Source organism: Protopterus annectens, chromosome 6.part0 (assembly GCF_019279795.1).
Source record: "Protopterus annectens isolate FY-2018-M chromosome 6.part0, PAN1.0, whole genome shotgun sequence".
Taxonomy (NCBI): Eukaryota; Metazoa; Chordata; order Ceratodontiformes; family Protopteridae; genus Protopterus; species Protopterus annectens.
In genome coordinates this window covers 304,984,184-305,004,238 of record NC_056737.1, presented here as the reverse complement: position 1 = coordinate 305,004,238, position 20,055 = coordinate 304,984,184, and the positions used below count along the sequence as shown (strand labels likewise).

The 20,055-nt window shown below is 40.0% G+C and overlaps 1 protein-coding gene across 2 annotated transcripts in view; it reads right to left on the bottom strand.

The window, feature by feature from the left end:
* PAPLN (papilin, proteoglycan like sulfated glycoprotein) overlaps positions 1-20,055 on the bottom strand; it is a 1,077,292-nt gene that overhangs the window by 917,923 nt on the left and 139,314 nt on the right. For both annotated transcript variants that reach the window (XM_044074058.1, XM_044074059.1), the window contains exon 2: positions 9,719-9,781. In XM_044074058.1, the coding sequence (XP_043929993.1) occupies positions 9,719-9,775 (57 nt within the window). In that variant the 5' untranslated portion in view covers positions 9,776-9,781. The remainder of the gene's footprint in view (positions 1-9,718; positions 9,782-20,055) is intronic.

The following is a 20,055-nucleotide window of genomic DNA, read 5'->3' as shown; positions in this document are numbered from 1 at the left end:
GGGTTTAGTTTTAGTCCATGGTTTTGACACCAGCTATTTGTTTGGGACAGGCCCTTTTGTAGGATCCTGGTGTCCTCTGGGGGGTTTATAATAGCACCAAATTCACAGTCATCTGCTAACTTGGCCAGACAAAAAATCCTTAAAATTAGCTTTGGCCTCTGAGTTGTAAATGCCAACGAGGAGTGGCCCAAGGATTGAGCCCTGCCACACTTCACTAGTGGCCTATCTTTTGGGGGAGGTAGAACCACTCATGCTTACTTCTTGGGTACTACATGTGAGCTAATGAACTCTCCAATGAGTTGCTTAGGGGTTAACATTTAACTGGGACACTTTATCCATGATGCCCATCTGTGGGATGGTGTCAAATGCCTTTGAGAGATTCAGATATGTGGTGTGCACTTGTTTGTGCTCATCCATTGCCTTAGTGACTTTTCAAAGAAGTCAACCAGATTAAGCAGGCATGACCTGACCTTGATGAATCCATCCTGCGTTGGGTCAAGAGTCTTTAGTGTACCTATATCCCTATTTATTAGTCCCATAAAAATTCTTTACATAGCCTTAGAGATGAGACTGGTCAGGCTTATGGGTCTATAATTACCAGGGTCTATTGAAGTCCCACCTTTGTGCAAGGGTAGTGTGGTTTGTAATTTGATAAGCTGTATAATCAAATCAGCTATTAATATTTAATTCTGTCTACTCTAGATGGTTAATAATTTCTTGCATCTTACTACTCTGTTATGTGAAGTACCAACTCTTAGCTTTCCCTAACAAAAAAAATGTGCATAGTTTGTACACTGGGACTGCCATGTCAACAATTAATATAAAAAGAAATACCTGCAAATCAATATTTATTGTTTTGCTTGACAATCCAAGCACATATCTCTGGATTTCTTTGCTCAGTGTTCTACTTTCTGCTGCCTTGTCCAAAGAGAACTAGCCTGCAACAGACAAACAGTGGTCTCACTCATTAAAACAACATTGTCAGATGTGTTACTGAACTTCATAATGTGGCATCAGTGCATAAAACTGAGAGCTTATTATTTATGTTTCAGTGCATAGTGCTGTACTTTCTAAATGTGTGTTAGAGTGCATGTTATATCTGCATGTCAGTTTGTGAAGCTGTGCTTCCAATCATGTGGAAGGCAGCCTGTTAGCTTAGTCCCAGTGCTGAAAGCTGTACTACTGGAATGTGTGTTAAACTGTTTGTTAGCTAGAAGTCAGTGTCTGAAACTGTACTCCTAGATATGTGTTAGAAAGCCTGCTAGCTGGGGTCAAGGCACAAAGCTATATGTCTGAAAGTGTGATAGAGTGTCTGCTAGCTGGCTATCACTGAATGAAGCTACATTGCCCAATATGTATTAGACAGCCAATCAAAATGTTCTTATAAATCTAAATTAAAAAAAAGTATATTAAAAATGCAATGAATGCTCAGCATATACATGGGGGGCATGTGTGTGTGTGTGTGTGTGTGTGTGTGTGTGTGTGTGTGTGTGTGTGTGTGTGTGTGTGTGGGTGTGTGTATACATGCATATGTTGAAAATCTGGAATCAAAGTATGGCCATAGTGTGACAGCAGTATAGAACATGGCTAAACTGAGTGGGAGAGATGGGCCTTCCCTTTTGTCAGATTGCAGGTCTCTGACTAGGTGTGTGAATTTAATTAATCTGTTATCCTGCCAGTACAGAACGGACAAAATTCTGCTGTATAATTCATCAAGACGATGTAATATTTTGTTATAAGGACTTCCTATCAAAAATATTAAGGCTGCAATTATGAGTCTAACAGCTACAAAAAATAAAGTGTGGTTGCCAAAGGATTACAGTGAGTCTTGAAAGCTGCTTTAATATAATTAAAGCATGTATCCTCTGCTATGTATATATTCTAACTCTGAGATCACTGTGCATGTACCTCACAACAATGGGAATACCCCAAGATAATGTACCCTCAGACATATAGATACCAATGTGTGTGTATGTTTGCGTGTGTGTGTGTGTGTGTGTGTGTGTGTGTGTGTGTGTGTGTGTGTGTGTGCGCGCGCGCACGTGCGTGTGTGTGCGTGTATGTGATATGTGTGTGTGTATATATATATATATATATATATATATATATATATATATATATATATATATATATGTTCAAAGGTTCATAGGTAGGTACTAGGCTATCTGCCCAAAGGCATTTATAGGCCTAGCCAGAATGTGTTGACTTTCACGGCCCCCTTAGATTAGTTCCCTGTGCCTCTGTCCTGCAGAGCCACTGAAGTGATCCCCGGGGTAAACTTTCTGTTTCCCATCCACTTCTCAAGGTTTCACTTGAAGAGTGTTAGCAAGGAGCTCTACCTAATGTAGATTGGAATCTTGTTCCAAAGCATGGGAAGTCTCTAGGACAGGAATCTATCCCTCCAGCATGTCCTATTTATTGTTGTGGTGAGGTTTAGATTCCCTAGAGTGTGTGGCTTGAGGGGATAAGGTTTTCTTTAGGTGGAGCATGTCCATCAATTCTGGGTTGGACATGGCCTTGTATGTCAGGCAGAGATCACCTCTGAGTAGACGGAATGCAACCGAGTACAGCTGGAGTTTCTTCAGTCAAGCTGCATAGGGCATCTGCTTAAGTCCAGTGATCCTCTTTGTGAGGTACTTCTGTGGTCTTTCCAGGTGTTGCAGATGTCTTGTAAGGTACATCTCAAATGGGGCATTGTACTCTATGATGGGTCTGATGAGTGATGAGTAGAGGGGCACAATGACCTGTTTTGATCTGGATGCAAACCCTTTTGTGATTAGGTGGGCCACATAGAAGGATTTTCTAACCACTTTGGCAATGTGATTATCAAAGGAGAGATTAATATCTACTTGGGTCCCTCGATCCTTTATTACGTTTTCTGTATTTAGGGGACTACCACCTATGTGGTGGTTTGTGGGTACTTTGTTTTTTCCAAAGGGGGTGACTATGCACTTTTTGGCATTTAGCATGAGGCCATGGTTTTGACACCAGGTATCTGCCTCAGTGAGACCCTTTTGGAGGATGTTTTTATCAGCCGGAGAGTCAATTATAGCCCCTAGTTTGCAGTCAGCCATACTCCTCTTGTGCTTGCCTGTACCTCTGAGAAGTATATGCCGAACAGGAGGGGTCCTAAGACTAAGCCCTGGGGAATGCCACTTGTAACCAGTTTAGAGTCGGACCTAGCTCCCGGAACTCTCACCATGTGCGTTCTGTCTGTGAGCCAGTTGGCAACCCATCTTGTGACGTAGGGGTTTATGTTCAGGGAATGGTGTTGAAGGCCTTTGCAAGGTCTAGGTAGACTGTGTGTACCACCTTTCCCTCATCTATAGCCTTGATAACTATCTCAAAGAAGTCCACCAGGTTTAGGAGGCATGATCTGCCCTTAACAAAGCCAAACTGGGTAGGGTCCAGTGTTTGGAGGTTCCCAATGTCTCTGTTAATGAGTTCCATGATGATGCGCTCCATAGCCTTGCAGACCAAGCTAGTCAGGCTTATAGGGCGATAGTTCCTGGGGTCTGTTGTGGCTCCACCTTTGTGGAGCAAAATAACCGTTGCTGTGCGCCACTCTATGGGTATGTAGCCTGTGGAGAGGCTGAGTTTGAACAGTGTGTTTAGGTGAGGGGTTAGTTTGTCTTTGAGCTCGTGTAGGATGCAGCCTGGGACACCGTCTGGTCCCACTGATGCTGTGTTTTTTGGCTTTGGAGAGGGCTGTTTTAACCTGGGTGTCTGTAATTTCAGGGGCTCTACATTCTTCTGATATGGTTATGGGCCCTTTTGGGGGTGGTGGGTTGAAGTTTGCACTGAACCTGTCTGCCAGGATGTTGGCGATATCGGTCGGTTCAGTGTATTTTATGCCATTCTGCACTAAGCATTGCCACTTAGATTCTTGACATAGCTAAAGAATGCCTTATGGTTATCTTTGGAGTCCTTGAAAATTTTTCTTACAGTTTCACTTTGAAATGTCAAATTACCACAGTTTAAAAGTTCAAAATATTGAGATCAGAATCTTGAAACAGGAATACACTGAAACTTAAAAACATCCCATAACATTGAAACAAACACAGCAAACCTATACTTCCTATACTCCACCACAAAAACATACAAAACCAAATATACAACAAACTATTTTAAACTTCCAAGTTTAAGAAGGGGGCAAGCCCCCCTGCACCCCTATGTGAGGGGGCTGTACCCCCCACACCTCCTGCTATTTAAATATATTAACTCAGAGATCGCACTGCGCAGAAGAAAATGGTAAACATACCGTTTTGCACTAAATAGCTGCCTGTTTAAAATGCGACAAAATCTCCTTAACATTCTCTTAGGAACACTACTTCACTGTTGGCAGACTGAACATTACTATATATCTCTCCAATACTTACCGGAGCTTGACAGGTAACCTCAGCCATGTTTCCCACTACTATACTAAAACATAACATGTCTTAAAGTCACAGCATTCTGGTTAAACATCATAACAGTATTTAAACAGCTGATTTGACATTCTAACACTCGTCATTATGAAATTTCAGCATACTGACCTTTCGGCGTTCTGGTCTCAATATTTTGAATTTCGAGATTGTGGTACTTCGACATTCCAAAGTGAAACCATATATATATATATATATATATATATATATATATGGGTCTACTTCATATAAACTAAATCCCACTTACCCGACTTTCATAACATTGAACCGAGAACACAGAAAGTCCAAAACACCAACTGTTCGGAACACCGATGTTTAACTAAAGGTAAGCAATCTGTTTGCCACCCCGAAAAACAAACTGAAATGGAAGCAAAGAAAACTCAGCCACGTGGAGTGCTTCACCGCCCCCAACTTAATATACTAACTCCGAGATTGCACTACCGTGGATGTCAGGGGAAATGGTCAACATGCGGGTCAAGCAGTTACTTACTGTTAGCTATATGTCGGTGTTCTGAACGGTTGGTGTTTTGGAAATTCGGTGTTCTCAGCTCGATGTTATGAAAGTCAGGTATGTGGGATTTTGTTTATATGACGAGGACCCTCTACTTCAGTAGATTGAAATGCCACTTACCCAAATTACAAAGAAACACTTGACCAACATGGGTAATTTGCCCTTTTCCCCACTATAGTGTGATCTTGGAGTTGGTATATTTAGTTAGGGGGTGTGTGGGGATGTGGTTGGCAAAGCCCTCCACTTGGGTGGGTTTAACATGTTTCGATGTGTTTTTCTTTTTATGTTGGCCAAGTTGTTCTTTTCCAGCGAATCTGCGGTTTTGGTTTTGTCATATTGGTTATTTGTAATTCGGCAAGTGGTATTTTGGTCTACTGAAGTTGACCCATATATATATATATATATATATATATATATATATATATATATATGTATATATATATATATATATATGTATGTATTATAATCGACATGGAAATGTTGACAGCAAGCTGTGCATGTTCCAAGACACTATCTCAGAGCATGAAATCCAAAAAACATTTTTTTTGCAGGATGGGGAACCCCCCCCCCCTTTCTCTTGAAAAATATAATACTTATGCATTGGTTCCATGGTCCACTATGTTCATTCTGCCCTGTTTGGAGGTTTTGGGCCCAGCACTTTATACCAGATTTCCTTTGCTCTCTGTTGAGGATGAAATATCTTCCCTCCCATTTAAATGAGGTGTTGATTATTCTGATCCTCAAAAAGACAGGCTTGGATCCTGAAGATGTGTGCAATTATCATCCCTTATGTAACCTTCCATTTGTTGGCTAGGTACTTGAGAAAACAGTGTGCCTACAAATGGAATCTTATTTGAAAGGCAATAACATCAATGGACCTTTCCAGTCTGTTTTTTTTTTCTGACAGACATAGTACACAGGTGGACACCACTAGTGTCTTTAATAGTCTCCTTATGATGAAGGATCAGCATTTCAACTACTTCCTGATGCTAGCAGAGCTCTCATTGACATGATGGCTGATTCCATATTATTTAACTGGCTTGAATATTACTTTGACATCATTGGTGTAGTCTTGGACTGATTTTCCTTCTGCTTCTCTGAATGAACCTCGACAGTTGTTTCTGGAGTTTTATATATATATATATATATATATATATATATATATATATATATATATACACACAGTAAATATAAAATGTTTACACACCCCTGTTAAAATGCCAGGTTTTTGTGATATAAAGAATGAGACCACAATAAATTATTAAAAAACTTTTCCCACCTTTAATGTGATCTATAACCTGTACAATTCAATTGAAAAACAAACAAATCTGTTAGGGGAAAAATATAAAAAATAAAAAACATACAATAAGCTGATTGCATAAGTGTGCACACCCTTAAACTAATACTTTGTTGAAGCACGTTTTGATTTAATTACAGCATTCAGTCTTATTGGGTACACACCTGCCGTCAATTAAAGACCCTCTGATTAACCCCAAATAAAGTTCAGCTTTCCTAGTAGGATTTTCCTGACATTTACTCAGTTGCCTGCTACAGCAAAAGCCATGGTTCACAGAGAGCTTACAAAGCATTAAAGGGATGTCATTGTTGAAATATCAGTCAGGAGAAGGGTACAAAAAATATTTCCACAGCATTGGATGTACCATAGAACACAGTGAAGATAGTCATCAAAAGTGGTGTTATGTTAAAACAATAAACCTGTTTAGAAAAAAAAAAAAGTGGTGAAAATATGGGACAACAGTGATGTTGCAAAGAACTGGAAGTCCCTCCAAAACTGATGAAAAGTCATGACAAAAGCTGGTCAGGAAGTCTGCCAAGAGACCTACAGCAACAATGAAGGAGCAGCAGGCATTTCTGGCAAGTACTGGTTGTGTACTACATGTGACAACATTCTCCCATATTCTACATATGTCTGGACTATGGGGTAGGGTTGCAAGACGGAAGCCTTTTCTTACACAGAAAAACATCCAGGCCCAGCTAAAATTTGCAAAACAAGACATCAAGTCTCCCAAAAAGCATGTGGAAAATGCATTATGGTCTGATGAGACCAAGGTTGAACTTTTTGGCCATAATTCCAAAAAGTACATTTGGTGCAAAAACAGCACTTCGCATCACCAAAAGAACACCATCCCCACAGTGAAGCATGGTGGTGGCATTATCATGCTTTGGGGTTCCTTTTCTTCAGATGAAACTGGAGCTTTAGTCAAGGTGGAGAGAATTATGAACAGTTCCAAATACCAGTCACTCTTGGCCCAATACCTTCAGGCATCTGCTAGAAAGCTGAAGATGAAGAGGAATTTCACTTTTCAACATGACAATGACCCCAAGCATACATCCAAATCAACAAAAGAATGTCTTCACCAGAAGAAAATTAAAGGTTTGGAATGGCCCAGCCCCCAGCCAGAGCCCAGACCTAAATCCAATAGAAAATCTGTAAGGTGACCTGAAGAAGGCTGTGCACAAGAGATGCCCTTGCAACGTGACAGATTTGGAGAGCTTTTGCAAGGAAGAGTGGGCAAATATTGCCAAGTAAAGATGTGCCATGCAGATATACTCCTACCCAAGAAGACTGAATGCTGTAATTAAATCAAAAGGTGCTTCAACAAAGTATTAGTTTAAGGGTGTGCACACTTATGCAACCAGCATATTGTATGTTTTTTTTATTTTTTATATTTTTTCTCCTAACAGATTTATTTGTTTTTCAACTGAATTGTACAGGTTTTAGGTCCCATTAAAGGTGGGAAAAGTTTTGAAATGATTTAGTGTGGTCTCATTTTTTTATATCACAAAGACCTGGCATTTTAACAGGGGTGTGTATACTTTTTATAGCCATTGTGTGTGTGTGTGTGTGTGTGTGTGTGTGTGTGTGTGTGTGTGTGTGTGTGTGTGTGTGTGTGTGTGTGTGTGTGTATATTGTCTCTACTTCATTAGCTACTTGTAAAGCAATGCATTTCCTATAATATTCTTGTAGTATTTAGTCATATATGGCTTTGTTTCCTCTACTGTAAGAACTCTTGAGCTGGTATCAACCAAACAGGTTGCTGCACTCTGCTTCCAGAGGCCCCTAGCAGCTCCAACAGTGTACCAGGAGTTCCCCTAGAACTGAGTATTTGAATATCAAAAGTTCCTACCTTTGGAACCTGCTGTCTGGTTTGGGGAATAAGTCTTTGATGGAGAGCTGTTTCAAGTGATCTTTAAAATATTACTGTTTTGATATTGTGTTTGGAAATCTTTTACTCGGTGCTGACTATTTAATGTTGCTGGAAAGTTACATAATTTTATTGTTGAAATTATCAATTTATTTATTGTTTTGCTATTTTTGTCTTCCCATTCTTTTGTTCCTCCTTGTTTTATTTTATATCCCTTTATGCTTGACTGAACATGGGTTGATGTTTTCAATGTACTTGTGTGTAGTGCTTGGGTTCTAGTACTTAAATAAAACTGAATCTGAGCAGTTTATATACTGGGTAATGTGCCTCTGAAACTGAACAGTTTATATACTGGGTAATATGTCAGAGTATACATTATCCCCCATTCAGTGTGTGTTCAATAAAATACATGGGTATTTATGCTATATCAATACTTTTACATATGCGTCTTTATAGGAAGTCTAATTGTGTTTATCCTGGGACACAATGAAAAATGACTATAGGACCCACCTCCATGTCTTAGCAAGCCATTATGAAAAAGTAGTTATATGTTTCTAGGAGTATTTGGATTTGTTTCTAAAGTTTGCTTATGTAATATGATGTGTTAGCTTGGCAGTAAGTCCAGCTGGGACATGCCCCAGGATTCAATAATGCCTACACCTGAGTGTACTCCATTCTGAGCGAACAGATAACACAGGTATAACTCACACCTTCTTACTCCTAATTTTAGTTTTTCTGCTGATTTTCTTGCTGCTTTAAATATTGACAGGGATTCATAAAGGTTACCACAAAGTGTAGACTACATGTACACAGTGCAATTTTTCTATGAGACTAGAAAGCACAAAAAATGTGGTAAGGATGTTCTTGACTACATATTGTGTAAACCTAGCGTAGGCCTTATTGAATTTGGTCCATCATCTTTTTTTCAGCAGGGACCAGGAGAAGCAATGTTCTCATTTTAAAAGTATTGTGGATCTGAGATAAGGGTGTACATTCTAGCCATAACATTTAAATGCAGAATAACAGTCAATGCCTATCTTATGGGATTGGTATTACAATTCTTTCAAAAAAATCTACAAAAGAAATACAATTGCTGGGTATGAACCTGTGACTAAGGATTCTGAAGGAAAAAATATTATACTTTAAATATGTAAATCAAAATTCAGGCATATGTGTACCTTATAAATACAGCAGAGAGTCAGTTATCTGAATGTTGATTGTCCGAAACGTTAATTATCTGAACGCAGTCTTCCAAAGTTTTTGGGTAGGAAAACTCATAAAGTCTGAATATGTAAACATTATACATACTCACTTGTGCATGTTTTTTGAACTCATAGCCCGCTCATGTGTGAAAAGTATTCTTTATTGTGCACTGAAATTACTGAATAGTTGAAAAGTGTATTCCTTGCGTGCAGAAAAACCAAGATTTTAAAAGTTTTTTTATCCGGTTCAATTATATGTTTGACTATTTGAACTACAATAGGTCCTAATTAGTTCGGATAATCGGCTCTCTACTGTAATAACTTAGATTAAACAAGCACATATTACAGATGGAGGCAATAGAGAAACACTTAAAGATGGGACTAAAAAAAAAAGAACTTAATGTTTCAACTTACTGAAAAGGCTGATTTAGGCAGTAGGGTTAATATGACCAGTGGCAACAGGGCTTTCATCCTTCCCTGTGAATGAGAAAAGATACTTGTTAAGAACATCATGCATTTCCCACAGTGCAGAGGAAACAAAGCTAAGTTCATACATTATTTCTACAGTGGTTTCTAGAAAAACATTTTCTGACACTAAGTGATGCTGATGTTAGAGCTATAGCCAGGCAGGGACACATCTCCATAGACATCTACCCTAGTATAATAACATAAATGTCAGAATTTGTTCAATTGTGCTGACTACTATATTTTTAAATACATATTTGGAACATTGTATTGAACATCTGATAACTCTCACAATCGCTCATCACTGACCTGCATTTGGAACAGTTTCTGATATACTGAATAACTCAATTCAGCTTTGGGCTAGTTCCAAGAAACCTGACTCATCATAAGCAGCAACTCATCTTACCTTATTAGGTCTGCTTTTGATATTTTTCCAGTAATCCTAAGATTCTGAACATTTCTTATCTCAAATCTAATAACTTTGGGTCTCCCTTTCTTACTGGACCATATGGACCCACAACAGGCATCAAGTAATGACTATAGGCCATATTACCTATGGTTTAGTGACACTCTGTCCCTAAAACCTGGTCTAACCATGGGTTCAGTACATAAATGGTCAGTTTAGCTTCCATGTACTGACCATTCTAATGATTTTGGTCACCCTTTATCATGACTTGTTCACTCTAAATCCATTAGAATGTTTTCATGACAGCTGTTTCCCAGTATTCCCCATAAAAATACAATAAATGTTCAGAGTTATACAGAACATTACAAGGTTCTTTACCATTGCATTACTGGAATGTCAGCCCTTGCAATTTAACTGTCTCCCCTTTCTGCCCTTTCCAAACAAGTTTGTATACAGGTATAATAAAATGACATAGTTCTTTTTGAAAACCCTTCTACTGAGGTTGTGGTTTTCCTTTATTTTACTTGTCTGTGATTATTATTTAAATATAAGGCAGACATTAGATATTAATAATGAATATTTAGTATAGTTAAACTGAAACAGCATTTTATAGTACTCAGATGTAATACATGTTGTGTCGTTTTATTTTTTTTCCAATTTACTGAATTAAAGATTTACATACAATCAGGACTTAGACATTTCTTCCCTAGATGATTAGTTAACACCATTTACTCAGATAAATAGGACTAGTATCTGAAAACAAAACACTTGGCTCATTACTCACATCAAATGATACTTAGGTACATTAACTGAACATGCACTAAACTGGCAGAAAAAAAGGATAGTTCTTATGATAAACTAAGGGTCAAAGATCTGCCATCTGTTGTCATTGAGGAGTAAAGCCCTGCCTATAACTCAGATGACCCAACCTTGATTAGTGGCTCAGGGGCAGGGGAGGGAGATATGCTATGTTAGTGGTACAGATTCTTGGCTAAGGCATTATTTCTTTATTCCTTCCTTACTTTTCATTAAAAAATAAAACAAAAAAAGAAAGAAGACATATGGGCACATATATAGTTTTGGGGACTTTGCAGTTGTATGTCACAGAAAGTATTCCAATCTATGAACAGGGTGATTATATAGCATGCTATACATCACCTAAATTATCTGTATCTTATGACAATTTCTTTGGAACTTTCAATAAACTACAGTTACATAAGAACTTACCATAGCAGTAGATGTCCTACTGATCACTGTTGCAGTATTCATAACAGATGAGTTGTAGTCTGCTGATGTCTGGCCGTGGTACCAAAGCTTTACCTTTTGAGAACGCGTGCCTGAATGATGACCTCAGCTCATTGGCTGAGGGGTATAAAAAGAGATGTACATGCGAGATCCTCAGACTATCTCCAAGCCAGCAGTGGCCTGCAAAAAACTTGAGGAAGGAGACTGGTCAGCTAGTAAAAGCTTAGTTTGACTAGGTAAGGTAAGTTCCCTCCTAAAAGATATTTAATATCCTGGGGTAATGTGTGTGTGTGTGTGTGTGTGTGTGTGTGTGTGTGTGTGTGTGTGTGTGTGTGTGTGTGTGTGTGTGTGTGTGTGTGTGTGTGTGTGTGTAAGGCATAGCATTTGCGCCAATAAGGAGAGCAAAGAAGAGACGAGGGATAAGGTGGGAGTGAAGGAATACTGCAACAGTAATCAGTAGGACATCTACTGTTATACTAAGTTCTGACACAATGTACTATGTCCTGACTGAGTCACTGTTACAGTACACATAACAGATAGGTGATTCCCAGAGCTGTAGAGAGAGAGAAGAATGGTAAGCTTAAAGTGAAGGTGAAGAGGAAGAGTCCAGGAGGCCAGACGGAATTGTTCTAACAAACTGTCCTGGACCTAGAGAAGGGATCTAGCTTATAGTGTTTTGTGAAAGTGTGGACAGATGACCAGATAGCTGCATCTAAAATGTACCTGATATCCACCCCCTTGTAGAAGACTCCCGATGAAGCCACATCCCACATCTTAAGTGGAATATGCTTTTGGACACGTGGGTGAAGTATTTCCATTGTAGGAGTAGCAGAAGGAACAAGCCTTTGAGATCCAAGATATTACAGTTTGTTTGTAAACTGGTTGTTCTAACCTGGAGTCCATGAAGGAGACAAACAGCTGATCTGTTTTCCTAATATTCTTAGTTTTGTCCAGGTAAAACTGCAATTGTCTGTGAATGTCTAGGGAGTGTACAGTTCTTTCCCCCCATTTTGGGAACTGGGGAAGAAGGTAGGCAGATTGATTGCCTGGTTGAGGGTTAGGTCACTAATCACGTTTGGCATGAAGGATGGATCATCTCCGAGGCTTACTGTGTCTTTGTTGAAGATGAAAAAGTGTGGAATAGCGTGAAAGCATGCAGTTCTCAGACTCTGTAGGATGGTCAGGGCCAGGAGGAGCACTGTTTTCCAGGTGATACATTTGAGAATAGTGGAAGCAGCTTGTTCACATGGTGTTAAAGTGAGCTTTTACAGAACAAAATTAAAGTCCCATGGTGGGGTGATAGGCTTCCTTGGGAGTTTAGGGTATAAAGCTCCTCTCAGAAAAAAGCTTAACCTCTGTTCTGGGCATGAGCAGGGGCTAATGGTAGATAAAAGAGCCTTAATGGAAAAGTAGGCCAACCCCTAGTGTAATAAGTCACAAGTTTAACAGCACTGTGAGAATGTCCAACAGGAGAGGTTGGAGTTTGTGCTTAAGGTACCAGACTGAGAATCTCTTCTACATGGCTGTGTAAAATTTTCTTGTGTTAAGTTTCCTGCTTTTTTATAGGACTTGAGCAACCTCTTCAGAGAAAGTGTGTCTTGTAGGTATTAAAATTCTATCATCCAGTGGATTTGACTGAGTGAGGTCAGGCTGGGATGAAGGAGCTGCCCTTTCTGTTGAGTGATTAGATTTGGTTGTGGAGGGATTCACCAGTAATTTCCATTTCATAGGTGAAACAGGAGCAGGAGCCAGTGCTGTCTTGTCCAGAAATATGCCAGAAGCAGGAGTTTTGGAGATTCCTTCTGGGCCTTGAGTAGGAGCCTTGGGGGCAGAGGCAGAGGGAGATATGCATAAAGGAACTTCCCTATCCATGTCCTCTAGGCTAGAGATGATGGGTTCCTTGCACAGAACAGAGGGAGTAGGTGATGCTTGGGAGAAGCAAAGATGTCCATCTGGGGAGTCTTGCACCTGTGAGTGATGGATTTGAAAACCTCTGTGTTCAGAGACCATTTGTGAGTGTCCTCCATGTCCCTGCTTAGAGAGTCTACCAATACATTCTGCTGAGAGGGAATATATGTCACAATAAGTTTAAGGCTCAGTTGAGAGACTATGTGCCAGAGCTCCTGTGCCAACCTGCACAGTGGTTAGGACCCTGTGCTTCCCTATTTGTTTATGTACCACATCACCATGGTATTGTCCGTGTACACCAGCAGAGTTCCTGGTTCCCAAAGATGCAAGTTCTGTAGGGCTTATAGGAGTGCCCTCATTTTCTTTATGTTGGTGACTTCTTTCAGTACATGGGCAGGCCACTCTTCTTGCATACCTCTCAAACTCTTAATGGAATAAATCTGGACAAAGCCTGACATAATGGGGGGGGGGGGCAAAGACCCAAAAATAGCGACACACTTTAAATATTGCTCTTATGAACTTAGAAAGTTGCTAGAGTAAAAGGGTTTGTGTTAGCATGCATTTTCTGATTTTCTGAAGGGTACGAAGTCTGAAATTCAAATGCATGTCATTATTTACTGACTTTAATCTTTAGGTCACCCTTGTGAATTGTCAACAAAAAAAAACACAATATTTATGAGGAACAAACTAAAAATTTGAGGCAAAATCTGTACATTCTGCGAAAATCTGTACAGTTGAGAGATATGTCTCCTTATCGACTATTTTCTCCTGCCCAAGCCCCCCATGCCCTGTCTGAGGCATCTGTAAACAGGACTTGGGGTTGGAGTAAATGGAAGATCTGTGTTGAGATACTGCTCCATCAAAGGATCTCCTGCTTGATGCAAGGAAGAAGAATTAATGCCTGTCATGAGAGGGTAAGAGTGCTGAAATCACACTGATTTCAGATACCACTCTATTTTCCTCATGTACAGTCTGGTGAAAGGCAGCATAGGGACTGTGTCAGACATGAGTTCAAGAGCCCTGAGGGCTTGTCTAGCTGAGAAATGAACCTTGCTGGAAACACTAAGAATTCAGTGGCTAGGGAGGTGACCTTCACATGACAAACAGAAGCATGCATGTTGGATGTATCCAGGCTGTATCCCAGAATGGTCAGTTGTGTGGGATTGAGCTGGGATTTGTTTGTAATTGATGGGGAACCCTAGGATGGTCAAAAGTCATACAATATAATGTAGATGCTTGAGTAGGGTGTCCCTTGATAAAGCCTGGAGTAGGAGGTCCTCCAGGTAAGGGAAGATCTGTATGACTTGAGTGCAGCAGATAGCCACCACAGGGGCCAGACACTTTGTGAAAACCCTTGGGGTTGTAGACAAAACAAAGGGCAAAGAAACTGAAAATGTGATGACCCAGTAAAGAACACGATAAGTTTTCTGCAGAAAGGATGGATGGGAATATTCAGATAAGCATCCTTCAGGTCTAAGGATACCAGGAAGGCCTGAGGAAATAAGAAGGGTAGAAGAGGTTTTTAAGTCAGCATTTTGAAAGATGGAACTCTCAAAAAGGTGTTTAGCCTGAAAAGGTCTCCACTAGCCCTCTTTTCTAGAACAAGAAATATCCTTTAGTAAAATACCTTTCCTAAGAAGGTTGATGAGACTTCCCCTATGGTTCGCCAAGCCAGTTAGTCTTGTATGATAGGGTCCAGCAGATGTTTCTGGTCGGGATGAGGTGGGAGGTATTCCCAGAGAGATGGGCTGCTTTTCCAAGATATAGCATAACCCTCCTTGATAATGCTTAAGGTCCATTTGTCCGAGGTTATTGCTTCCCAGAATGGGAAGGAAAGAGACAGTCTTTTGAGAGGCAGGGTAGGTAGGGTTGGGGTTGATGGGTGAATGGGTGGAATATAGTCACAGGACCCTTCTACCAAATTGAGGCCTCCCAGGAGGAGTATCCCAGGGAGATTTTTCTGGGAGTCTTTTCTTAGGAATTTTCATTTGCCTATGAGGCTTCTAGGATCTCTCATGGCAAAGGAGGTAGAATTTGCTGGATAATTTCTTCAGTACCTGGGAACTGTTTAAAGGAGAATCTAATGGCAATCTTTCATTGTCTTGCCTTGTTCCTGCAAAGCCTTGAGATGACTGGCAGCTTGTGAGCCAAACAGAAGATTCTTTTTCAAGGGGGAATCTAGACTTTTAGACTTGAAAGATTCTGGAATAGTTTGGCTTCACAGCCAGGCATACTGCCTGATCGCTCAGCCAGTAGCAGCCACCCTGGCAGAGGGATCAACAGTATCATAACTGCATTTAATACTGTGCTTGTCTATCTGGGAAGCCTGGGTTAATAGGCATTGCATATGCTGTTTTGATTTAGGTGTCTGGGGCTCTGCAATTATCTTAGTTAAGGAATAGCACAGATAATAAGTGTTTTGTCATTTGAGTTTGGTAGTTAATGGCTTCAAAAGCCAATGTGGCGGAAGTGTACACATTATTACTCCATCTGTCCATTGCTCACCTATCCTTGTCATTGGGGGGAACATTAGTGCCAGGAAGTAGCTTGGAAGGTTTGTCCAGGGATAGAGATAACTGCAGCAGGATCTGCCACAGGGTTTTTGTAGTGGTACTTTAGTTCATTAGGAACTTTGTACAACCTGGCTGGTCTTTTTGGAGCAGAAAGTTGAGAATCCTGTGTAGAGGAGCTGGTTTGAAATGCATCCAGGTAAGCATTTAGCATGTGGGGAACTGGAGGAGATGCAAGAATGTCCTTCTCAAATAAGTTGTAGTATCTCTTTTGCACCTCAGTCGACTGTTTAGATTGCCATTCGAAATACTTCCTCATACTTTGTAAGATTTCTCCAAAGGAGGCCTCTTCCAAGGGGGAATCCAGAGAAAGTGAGTCTCCCTCATCTGAGGATATCTGTTCAGGGGATGGTAAATGGGAAGAGTAGTTGAGAGTGTGGTCAGAACTCCATTCTGGTTCCTCATCAGAGGAGGAAGAATCTAATGCATGTTTTGGTGGTGTGGCCTGATAAGCCTGGGTCATAAAGGAAGAAGGCTTCAGGGACATATTGCCTTAAATAACCCCTGACAAAAAAAACAATCCATTCTTTCTACCTGGATGCAGAAGATGTCGAGTGTTTAAGGTTTTACTTTTCTTCTTAGGGGTGATGTCTGCCTATAGCAGCTTATGAGGTTCTGAGCTTTGGCATTTTTGTCAGAGTACTGGGAATCTCTTCCTACACAAGGATCTGAGGGACTCCAGGTGGGCCCTCCAAGACAATGAGGCATGGGTGATCAGAGGATTCTGTCATCTGCAAGGTCTCAGAAGCTGTATTGGACTCTGGTGGGGTCATGGTATATGTCTTGTGAGAAGGCGATTGGCGTACCACAGGTTTGACAACATCAGCAGGTAAGTCCAATTCTTTTGATTTTTTTCTTGGGTGGGAGGCCAATGTCTGGGCCTTCCAAAATGTTGGAGTGGTCCAAGAATTTTAAGCATTGGGTCTTGAGGAAAGTATTAAGTGTGGATAGCCTAGACAGGAGGCTTTTAGGAACAAGTAAAGTGACAGATGGAGCAGGTTTTATTCTCATGTTCAAGGCCTAGTTAGAACAGACACTTACTGTGCAAGTCTTTGTACAGAATTTGCCTGCATTACTCACACTTCCCCTCCTTGCTGACATCTAATAGTTAACAAAACAGTCAAAAGTTTGTAAAGGAAGGATCCCCAACAGGGCACTTATCTGAATCTGACAAGTGAACCTATGGTACCAAGCGACAAAACAATCACAGTCCATTGGGTGCAATGATCTACATTCAGGCTGATGGCGATATAGTCTGAGGATCTCGCACGTATATCCAGTTTTATACCACTACTCAGAAGAGATGAGGTCAGCATCTGGACATAGGTCCTTGGAAGGAAAAGCCTTCGTACCCCCAGACAGATGTCAGAAAACTACAACCCATCTGTTATGAATACTCCAACAGTTATTCAGTCAGACCATGTCCAGATCTCTAGAATAAATGCTGAAATGGGAGGCTTCCATCTCTTTAATGTAGACTGGGCATTGCAAACTGCAGACGGACAGGCTGAACAGACAGTTTAAAACCTCATCTTAGATAGAAATTTGGAAGAAGTAGGCAGTCCCTTAAAACTTCATGATAGGTAATTATTTAGAACAAGTAATGACATCCCCAACATGAGGACAGATTATAATCACTATCATCACTGTACATTTTGTCTGCTTGTAGTTTTCTTCTTTTAATTTTTTTTTCATTTGACTGGTTCCACTCTAACATGTAAAATTCTCTTTACATACGGCCTCTAACTTCACAATTAAAAAACTTTCATTAATGATTTCCAAATACATAACAAAGAACAGATTTCTATGCAACATCTCATCTTAATCTTTCTCAGTTGGATGATGACACAGATCAATTACTTATATTTTTTTTACAGTTTTATACACTGTTGTATAAAGAAGCTTGTGCCAAAATATCTTCAGTACTCCACAGTAAGGTCACATAATCCTTAAGTACCACCATAAAAAAAAATATTGGAAAGGTAAGGTCATTAAGAAGTTTCTCAGCTAGACAAATTTACTGATCTTCTGAAGATGGAAATTCAAAAGCTAAGAAAAACACATCTGGAAGAAAGTCATGCTATTAGAAATTAAATAAAATGCCTTTTATTTTCTCATAGAAATAAAGTTGGAAATATTTTTTCTCTTTGTTTTGAAATGAACAGGGCATGTTACAATATATTCCAGTAATGACACGGCCATGGTATTTGTAAAAACATTTTAGCTCTGCTTTTCTGAACAAGATAATGGTCATATATCAAAATGCATCTTAGAAGAACTTTAAACAGACACAGATGATACTGATAAAGATTTTGTAAAGATTTTTTTTTCAAACACCTTTATTGAAATATCACTTGTGACACAGGCCAATTTACATTCATTTAAAAGTAATAACACTACAATTCGCATAACAAACATTTTACTTCACATATATTGCTATATTCATATAACCTAAGCAACATTACATAAATTCAATTCCTGCCTTGTTTTTTTTTAAACAAGAAACATCTTTATTAAACCATTACTTACGACATAGACAATCATACATTTATACAAATGAAAACAAACCACACCGACACAATCTTAGTTGCAAGCATTTTACATCACAAACCATACTGACACACTCCCAGCTGCAAACATTATGCATCACTTATAATCTACCCAATCTTTTTTAGTCAAACATTACATAACTCATTTAAGTCATCCTGCCTTTTAAACCTCTTTCCTATCTTGTATGTATTGTTCCCACAATTCCCATCTTTTTCCTACCCTTTTCTAAAGATCCGAATTCCCGTTGTTTTTATCTCTGTTACTATATTCACTACTTCTAGTATAGTTGGTTTCGATTTTGTTTTCCATTTTCTAGTAATTGCTTTTTGTCAGCCTCCATTATTAGACACAGCAAGGCCTTACCATGCCTACGCAATTCTGATTCTGTAATATAGCTCAGAAAAATCATTTCCCTCATCAGACCAATCTGTCCACCCAGCATCTCTGACAGTGCATCCTGCAGGGAATCTTTAAAGTCCACCAATTCTTTGCACTCCCAGAAAATATATTCTCAATGACCTCTTTCTTCCCTGTCACACCTCCAAAATTTGCTGTCCAATTCCCTGTCTGGTGTTGGGTATCTACTTCTCTGAAGTCCAGGCCAACATGAAGGAACTCTGGCTGACAAAGTTTGCAGATGATTGCAAGTTGGGAGCTATTATTAACTTCCCAAGTGATGTTGACATCCTAAAGAAAGGCCTTACTGAGACCAACGACTGGTGTCAGCACCGTGGCCTTAAGCTCAATGCAAAAAAAAATGTGTTGTCATCCCCTTTGGGAAAAACCTGGTTCACATGAATTACCACATAGATGGAAGTCCATTGAACACAGAAGGCGTTATAAGAGATCTGGGAACACAGGTTGTCAGCAACCTCTCTTTTGACCACCACATTGCCACTGTGGTCAGAAAGTCCTTCTATGTGGCACATCTCATTACTAAGGGTTTTGCATCCAGGAAGAAAGAGGTCATTGTCTCCCTCTACTTTTCCCTTATTAGGCTAATCATTGAGTACACTGCCCCATTTGGCATGTACCTCACCTGCAACAACTGGAGAGGCCATAAAAGTACCTCACAAAGAGGATCCTAGGCCTTAAACATTTGCCCTATATGGACAGACTCAAAAAACTCCAACTATTCTCTGTCTCATATCATCTACTTAGAGGCGATCTCTGCTTGACTTACAAAGCCATGTCTGACCCAGCTCTGTTAGAAATGCTACATCTAAAGAAATCTCAATACCTCCGCATCGCACACTCCAGAGACCTCAACCTCATTACCACAATCAACAGAACATGCTGGAGGGACAGGTTCATAGCCCAGAGTCTGCCCATGCTATGGAATGGACTTCCCATACATGTCAAGCAGAGCACCTCACTGGGCCTCTTCAACAGAAATCTAGATGAGTGGATGGGAAATAGAAAATTCCCCCAGGGGATCACTCCAGTGGCTTTACTCAACAGAAATACTGGGAATTAAGGTCAGGTGGCACGATGCCAGGGTAATCCTATGGGCTAGTCTTGTAAAGGCTCCAGGGCCATTAGCCTAGTATACACCTATGAACCTATGAAAATACATGATCTCAATAAACTGTATTGAACAGTCTGCC